Here is a 9023-nt window from a genome sequence, read left to right as displayed (position 1 = left end):
GACTGAATAACGGCTCTGATCAACTATTGCAATGTTAAGGACAAAGATATGATTACGTGGAGTATTATTTGCAAATGCACACTGTTTCACAAATGTAGAAATCATTACAGCTTTATAAATAGAAATACTCTCATGTCATGAACCCACCAATGTATATAATAGGCAGAGTTTTGGGGGCACTTATGTTCCAGTTCAATCCCCAAAATTATCTTGGACCACATGTCGTTTTGTTTTGTTTTGCTGGGTTGTCTTTAAAATACTATTACAATGCTTAAATTTTGTGTTAAGCCTGATTTGAACTCCAATACATAGGGTTTGTTTGGTGAAATACAAAGGCATTTCCCTTTTGAAATAGTGTTTCACACATTGGGCATAGTGAAGGTTCAGCAAAAGTAGATTTCATTTACCCTAAGCTTTTAACCTCAAAATGGTATCTTATAATAATAATAGTAAATTAATATAATTTTGTTGTATTGATATTGGTCTTCTTTGTGGTAATATCAGAGGCTGAGAGTATTAGATTTGGAGATACCTAACTTTGATGCAATGGCAGTACTCATGGCATTGCCTTTATTGGTGGAGAATATATCCTTTCACAGAGGAAATCCTTACATGATGATTCATATTTTTAAAAAAATTATATTTTCTCATGCTCTGAGTCATGTTCTACTTAAGAGATCTACTTTTGGACTTATAATGCAACACTGATGACTATGAAATAAAAAAAAAATAAAGATAACTGGTACCAGCACTTTATTAGGCATTTCACTGGATACAAAGAAACTTTTTTTACATTAAGAACAACAATCTTATCCAAAAGATTCACATTTGCTAAACAGAACAGTGGTAGGTATGTATCTTCTTTATACCACATTTATTAAAGTATCAGTGACCAGATCCTAAAAAGAGAAGGCACAGATCTGTCTCCCTCTGGTGAATTTCTGGTCTAGTGAAGGAAATGTCACCAGCTCTGCAAATTCTCATCCTTTAGAAATGAAGCAAATCAATGCAAATGTGTACAAGCAGGGACCATGAGATGGAAATATTACATTAAGAAATTTGGATTTTCTTGTCATTCATAGGAATGTTAAGAGAGGAGGTAGGTACCAAAACTGTTCCCAAACACCAACCACATTTAGATCATGTCACGGATTCACTGTGGGATACAAGAGTATTTGAAAATTCTATTTTAGGAATTCCAACATAGTTCTATTCTCTGCAAACTGTTCTAGAAACTGGCCTTAGATTTCATTATTCTTACTCTGGGATGTCTTGAGTTCTCATTTCCTCCAAAAAACTGCTGGTTGTTATAATTTGCTTTGGCAAGTCTCCCTGTGGGGTACTGGTTCATTGTCAAGGTCCATATTCTATCACCTGCCCAATCCCAAACCAGTCTCCTGAGGAGACTGTGTCTACATCCCAGACTTTTTTCTCTCTCTCTTTTTAGCAATCAAAAGAGTTCTTTCTATGTCAGATTTTCTATAATTTCATAGATGATTAGCTCTAAACTGATAAAAATAATTTGTGGTAGGGTGGTAATGAGGGGAGTAATAGATTAGTTCGTTACTCTCTGAAGAAAAAGAAATTGAATTTTAAAAGAGGTCCTGGTATTGAGTTGGAAGGTGCTACCACTTTCCAGGGGCATTTTTAAAAATTTAATTAATTAATTAATTTTTACATGTGAGAGACACAGAGCTTGAGTGGGGGATGGGCAGAGGGAGAGGGAGACAGGATCTAAAGCAGGCTCCAGGCTCCGAGCTGTCAGCACAGAGCCTGGATGCGGGGCTGGAAACCACAAACCATGAGATCATGACCTGGGCTGAAGTGGGACACTTAACCAACTGAGCCATCCAGGTGCCCCTCAAGGATGCATTTTTAAGGTGTGGTGTGTTTTTGGATGTCCTAGTTACTGGGGAATATTAAGGGATTAGTGGGGGAGAGTTTAGATCTCAAAACAGGAGGATGAAGGGAAATTTTGAATGTGGTGGCATTAATCTTATAGAGCTACTTGATTATGCCACCTATATTTGAGTTGGTCCTTTATAAAGCATTCATGGAACTTGGCATGGACCAACATTTTCCTTCAGGAAGGGTATTAGGACTATAGATTTCCATAAGATATCTTAACATAGGGGTTCAGAGGGAGGTAGGATCTCACCCTTTATAGGTAGCCCAATTGAAAAAGAGAGAGGCAGGATGGATAGGGTTGCCAGATTAGGAGAAAAAAAAGAAAAAAAAAAAGGACACATCCCATTAAATTTGAACTTCAGATAAACAATGAAAAGTTTTGGGTATGTCTCATGAAATGTTTTGGAAATTCTCATACTAAAAAATACTGTTTATCTGAAATTTGAATTTCACTGCGTGTCCTGTGTTTCATCTGGCAAGACTAAATATGGAAAAGAAATAACTGAGGATGGAGAAAGAGAGGAAATAAGACTGATTAATATTCCACACCCAGATACCAGGCTCAAGGAAGATTACAAAGTTTTTGCTCTGAGTATGACAATTCACGCAGATCCTTGAATTAGTCCTGCATTTTCTATTGCTAGTCTACACGCAGGCAGATAACAAAGGTGTAAAAGGATGTCGTACACCTGTGTTTTGAGAAGGGAACCGTGTTAGAACCACCTAATGTTGATGGGTCTCTAGTGACTCTCACAGAGCCTCGGCAGTTCATCTTGACTGAGAATTCCAATGTTTAAAAAGCAAATGTCTGAAGAAATAATCTTTCACGGAAGACTTATCCTCATAAGCGGAATGGTTCCGTGTTTGGAAGAACAACTTCTGAAGTGCACTGGTTCTGTTGCTGATGGAAACAAATGTGAATCTAACTTTTTTGCATGATAATGAAGTGAATAAATACATTGACATTTGAAACTTTTGAGAGGCTTCCGGTACTCCATAAGCTGAACTATTTGCTTGGGGGAGTTCAGATAATTTCTAAAGCACATTCCTTACATGATTTTTTTACAAAGGCCATTTTAGACAAAAACATAATTTCTCTTCAGATTTTTATCCCAAATTACAACAAAAAATGGCAATGAGTTAAGGCTGGTCATAATGTGCCCTTTTTCTTTAGGATAAGTTTGATTTTTGATAAGATACAATATATTAACACACAAACCACATACAAGCACATACTTTTGACTCATACAAATATACATTTAGAACTAATACCTATAAAATCGTACCACAAATGAAATAAAAACTGCACAATTTTTAACAGACTCAATCAATACATTTTACAAATTCTACAGAACATTTTATTGATGTCATTGGGAAAACAAACGATTTAGAGCATTATTTAAAACTGTATATAACACAGGAGCCACCAATAAGTTATGGCAAATATAGCCTCTATACCATTGTGTCACTGTAATCTAGTAGAAAGACTAAAATGCTGTCAAATAAAATACTTGTAAAAACCTTGTTTAGCATATCCTGAGGGACACTGTGCATTATTTTCTGTTAGTGATTCAAAAGTCAAGCACTCTACCTATGAAGCTCTCATTTGGATGAGCAACGAAAGGTTAGGAGGTTGCATCATCGCATCTGTAGAACTATAGAACTGGAAACTCACGAGAACATGCATTTCCTGAGACCTCCAACTTTCCAGTCTGGAATGCTAACAGGGGAGAACCTGAACAGGTAACTCTGGCTAAAACATGTTAGGACCTCAAAGAACTGAAAACAGCTTCAAGTCAAGATGTTTGTAACTTTGATTCAAGTCCATCTTCAATTCTCCAGCTTGAAGCGTAATTGACAATGTATTTAGACTATCACTGCTCGTCATTTCTTATTTATGATGGTCTCATTTTTCACTGGTTTTCTAGTGATTTTTTTCTCCTCTTGAATATGTAAATATCTGAGTTATGTTTGCCCATTAACATAAGGAAATACTGATTTTAAGAGTTAAAATGGCAATAGAATCAGGTTGGGTGATTAGAGAGTGCAGTTGTAACTTGAATAATGCATGTGAGATGTGCATCCCGTGGGTGTGTATGTGTGTGTGTGTGTGTGTGTTTCTATGCGTGTACACACACAGACACATACATGCCAAACAATGCTCTAGTACATTCACTGCTGGGTGGTGCTCTATGAAAAGTGAGTTTTCCCAGTATGGCTGAAAGTGAATATTGAGGTCATCATACAAAATATCCTAAGGCTTTTCAAAGATGCCTCCTCATTCTCTGCACTCGTATGAATGTGTGGTAATAAGGGAGACATAAATGATAATGGCAAAGCATTTGCCATTTCGGTCCTTCAAAATTACAGACAGGAAAGCAAAGGAAAAAAATGATATTCTTTGCCTATCTTCCCTCATCCCACCCACTCCTTTGATTTCCTACTGCAGATTAGGTAGTGGTTGGATTTTGTTTCTGTTTTTGCCTTGTAGGACTTGTGACATAAAGTTTTAAGAAAAAGCCAAACAAAAAGTGCACCAAGATATACCGCCTACATCCTGGGGCCTATTTGTAGCCCTTGTGCTCCTGGCTCTCTGGAAAGACAATGCCCTGCGAAGACAAAGGAGCAGAGGCTGAGGCTAAGCTCTGATTGCACAATACGAGTCCTCACCCCCACTCTATTTAAGGCCCACAGCCTGCTCCCTACATCCGCCTCAGGGCAGAGCCAATAGGCAGAAGACAGCCAAAGGCACCTTCTCTCTGTTCCCCTTTCCAAGGACTCCCTCCTGGTGACTCTCCCTCTAGCTGGAGGACCCATGGTCCACTTCTACCTGCTCCCGCCTTTAGAAATGAAGGCAAGTCCGTTTATTCTTGGTGCCTGCTACATGGGGACTGTATGTCCACATGGAAACCATAACATTGACTTGAAAGTACCTTTTGTCCAACAAGGTTTCTGCGTGCATATCATTAATAGCAATAAAAAGCTTTCTCCAGTAAAAAAAAAAAAAAAAACCTGCACAATTAGTCTAATGCTTCAGCATGTTTGTTTTTTCCAGCACCCAAATGACAAATATGGCAAAGCTAATTCTAAGCCAACATTATAAGAAAGCATCTAAGTTCAAGAAAATACAACATAGTTACCCCTATATTTTATTCATTCCTCATTAATATGTTGAAAGATTTGTTTTCTGTCATATTTATAAGTTAAATCCTTGTGTCATTGCAAGTGTGCTTGGCTAAAGATCCTCCCGAGGGATGAATAATGAATTGTCAGAGAGAAGATCTGCTCACAAAGCAAATTGACAGGATGTAAATTTCAATAATCCATAGTCCTTTAAAAAGGACTCATATTCAACTGCACATTAAGAGCAGGTGAAAGAGATAAAAAGACAATAAACTGCAAGAGGAGGGAAGGTGGAAAGAAAACTATATTTGTGAATAATTAAGTCCCAAGCCAGAATATTTTTACAAAAATATTTGAAGATAATCAGCTACTCTACGTTCAAAGGTCTTAACCACTCTTTTCGTACCTTGCTAAGGGTTTCGGTCTCAAAATTAAGTGATTAAATATTACCAATATTTTCCCTGGAAAAGGAGAACTGTGATTATACCCGTGTCTGCGTGTGTCTGTGTGCATTTGTATCTGTCTGCCGGCAGGAGTGGGTACGTGTCGGCATACTGGGGGTGGCACGACAGACACACAACTGGAATGTGGAAGTGTTGCACGCCTGCATGCTGCTGCAGCTCTCCCAAGCACAACTACACATTCTTCATAAACATTCTCTTCAGGGTGAAAATTTTCTCTTTCCTCCCTGCAGCTGCTAAAAAATACTACTTTCTGACAGTGAGTATTTATAACCTTAGAACTAGCTCTTAATTACTCAAAATCTTGACACAATCTTGGGATCAACCCCCTTACCTAGGTGTAAGAGATCAAACCGTATGTCCTATGTTTAAATTAATTAAAAACTGCAGACATGCTTTTATTTTTCTATTTTCCTATGGCCCTACTTTGCGTGGAACGCATTTCCCCGGGAAACTCTTGAGGTGCAATTATTTCTAAACACGAAGTTAAAACAATTCATAATTATAAGAATTTCAGCAATTTATAGATTTTTAGAAATGCCTCACAGTATTCCTGTGAGGCACACCGGTAAGGGTTATTGTGCTCTTTTAGAATATTCTAGAGTTGTCAAATATCACAAAGACACCAAGGAGGGAGCAAGGCTCAAAGCGGAGTTATCATTTTCCTTCTCTGTAGATGTGGACTATATCAAAAGTTGAGACACAGAAAGGTTCTGTGAAACTTTTGCCTCTGCCCCAGGCTTGATTCTGGGGTAGGACAGAACTCAGAAGTGATGAGTCAGTGTTAATTTTCACTGTGTCTGCCCACACCCCATGTATTTAAGCATCTCCTAAAAACATTTCATGGATCTTTAAGATTTTACGCTATACATGGTTTCAAAAACTTTTTAATTCTTTCTGCAACCCTTCCTCTTTTCTCAACTTTCCTCAACCTCGAGTAAAAATTTGAACTGAAGCTGCTCGAAATACGTTCCTCAAAATTTGAGATTTAGAATTACATGTTCGAAGATGCCAATTTGGTAGGAAAGCTTGCACAATGTTTCATTTCTTTCTTCTTCATTTTCTTTCCTTTTTTTTAATCAAGAGAATTAATAGGGGAGATTTTGTAAGAGTTCTTTTCAGAGCTTCCTGATTTTAACACATCTGTCATAATTTTTTACTTACTGAGGATTTGCAGGGCAATATTACTTAAGAGATTCCTGAATTAAAATGGCATCCATCTCTTCTCCCTCCTCCATTTTTCACTACAGGGTTGGCACTAATCATTCTTTCAAAAAAGTTTTTACTCTATATTTATAGCTGCCTTAAATAGAAACACTGTGAAACACTGTTATATTCATATAACACAAAAATTACTGATTATGGCCTCCAATATTACTGATGCAGGGAAACTGATTTGATGCATATTTTCTATGACCAAAAGTTAGCAATGATCGACCAATTGCAGATGACTATAGAATATTATATTATACCAAGTCTTCACAAAAACAAATTTCAGTACAACGATGTAATACACATTACATTGGGCATTCAATTGTTTTGAGTCCCATATGGCAGCTGATTAAAAAGAGCGAGCGAAAGAGGGAGCGGAAAGGTTCAGTTAGTGGAAACAGTGTAGGAGCCCTAGGCTGAAATCGGAAACGCAATCAAGTAAACACTCATGAGTTATACGTTACAAAGACTAATTCTGAAAAACAAAATTCACTGGTCTTTTTTTATCCCTAACACTAGTAGCAGATTTTGCTCATCAAATGGGAAATGAAGTATTTATAGTAATGCAGAGTATGATAATCATCACTGAAGAAATGGATTCCCCCTTTTCCCACCCACTACCAGCCTAATCCCCTCAGAGACTCAGTGGAATAGGAAGATCAGAGTGTTTATAGATAATATGCCTAATACAATGAGTCTTCTCTATCTTACTCGTGGACGCTCCAAATGGTACTATCAAGTGTTGGCTTCTCCTTCATCAAAGACATAGTTGAGCTTTATGACAGTGCTGATGAAATCCCCAAGTTCTACAAAATCAGCAGTGACAATATTGATGCCACTCTCTCCTGGCTTCTGTGTGCGGACCCACTGCATCATGGCAGGAAGAGCTCTGAGAAAGGAAAGAAAAAGAGAAGTCACAGGAGGCAAGATACTATTTTTCAAGCTTACAATACCCAGGCTTAACTTTAGTTTTCTAACTTATTAAAATAAATGTCCCAATTATAGACACAGAATAGAAAAAAAAAAAAAAAAGCCAAATGGTCAATGGTAGATTTTTAACCTCTGAAGGGACTTTGCAGGAGAAACATTCACTAGAGCGGTCCATATTGGACTTTTCCTCTTTGGAGATCTCAGTTGCTGTGAGAGTTTATAGGGCAGTTTTCCCACTGAGAATACAACATTTTTGCACTCGTATTCTAGTTTGGCATGGTGTGATTTCAAACCCTGCAAAGGCATGCGTGGTGAGGTCAGAGATGACTACGTACACCTAACAAACATTTATGATGAGCTTGTTATTTTCAGAAAATGTGCTAGACACTGTAAATAGATACAACAGAAAAAACCTCTGCATCCAAAGAGTGCACGATTTGCTGGTGGGAAGGTAGATACGGAAAAACATTTTAACGTAATACAATCAGGGCTCATCCTTTAAGCAGTTAATGATCACCTATTATATTCCAGATACCACTGGAGGCCCTTGGAAAACCTGAATGAACCAAGAAGATAAAAATATTCACCTGTGAGGAGCTTACATTCCAATAAAGAGGGACAAACAATAAATAACAATCCTAAATAAGTTATGTCATTTGATAGGAGGGAATAAGAGCTATAAAAATGGAGACAAAAAAGGATTAGGAATGTGCAGGTAGAGAGGGGCGGTATAGATTACAACTTAAAATAGGGTGGGTTATAGGCCTCATGGATAAGGGGATATTTGTGCAAAGTTAAAGGAGACAAGGGAGTTAGTCATGTGAATATCTAGGGAAAGCATTTCAGTTACCACCATGGCCCTAAAGGGGTAGTGTGTCTACTTGGAAAAAGATCTGATATTCAGGACACAAAGTGCTGTTAAGAGCCATCATAGTAGAGTTAGAACTACAAGAGTGGATAAGATTACCTGATTTTGCAGAAGGAGAAGAGAAGAGAGAATCTGAAGATCATGTGAGGGTTGAGCAGAAAACTTGATTCAAGAAAAGAAAAAGAGAAGTAGGTATAGAGGTAGAAGGAAAATCAGGAACATGTAATTATGAAAATCAGGGCAAAAAGGAAGCCATGCCCCTTTCGGTTTGTGAAGCAGAAGTATGGAATGGAATAGACACCCATTTCTCCAGATCTCAGAAAGCATATCTGGTCTAAGCAAACTCCACTATCCCAGGCAACACTGGGTCGACTGCCTTGGACTACCTTAATCTGGTGGATAATACCTTAAAAATTCTGATCCATGTTTTTCAGCATATACATTTTCCCATTGGACACAGACAGGGGAGGATCCAATTGCTTCTAAACGAGCATGACATGGATCTAAATGCCTTCATAGAA

The 9023-nt window shown here is 37.8% G+C and overlaps 1 protein-coding gene across 2 annotated transcripts in view; it reads right to left on the bottom strand.

Moving 5' to 3' along the window:
* Positions 1-3239: 3239 nt before the first annotated feature.
* The window catches only part of PLCXD3 (phosphatidylinositol specific phospholipase C X domain containing 3), a 168133-nt gene continuing 162349 nt past the window's right edge, over positions 3240-9023 (bottom strand). For both annotated transcript variants that reach the window (XM_045439304.1, XM_045439322.1), the window contains exon 3: positions 3240-7593. In XM_045439304.1, coding sequence (XP_045295260.1) covers positions 7440-7593 — 154 coding nt within the window. In that variant the 3' untranslated portion in view covers positions 3240-7439. The remainder of the gene's footprint in view (positions 7594-9023) is intronic.

The sequence above is a fragment of the Leopardus geoffroyi genome, chromosome A1 (genome assembly GCF_018350155.1).
Source record: "Leopardus geoffroyi isolate Oge1 chromosome A1, O.geoffroyi_Oge1_pat1.0, whole genome shotgun sequence".
In the NCBI taxonomy this organism is placed as follows: domain Eukaryota; kingdom Metazoa; phylum Chordata; class Mammalia; order Carnivora; family Felidae; genus Leopardus; species Leopardus geoffroyi.
This window is presented reverse-complemented; position numbering and strand designations above follow the sequence as displayed.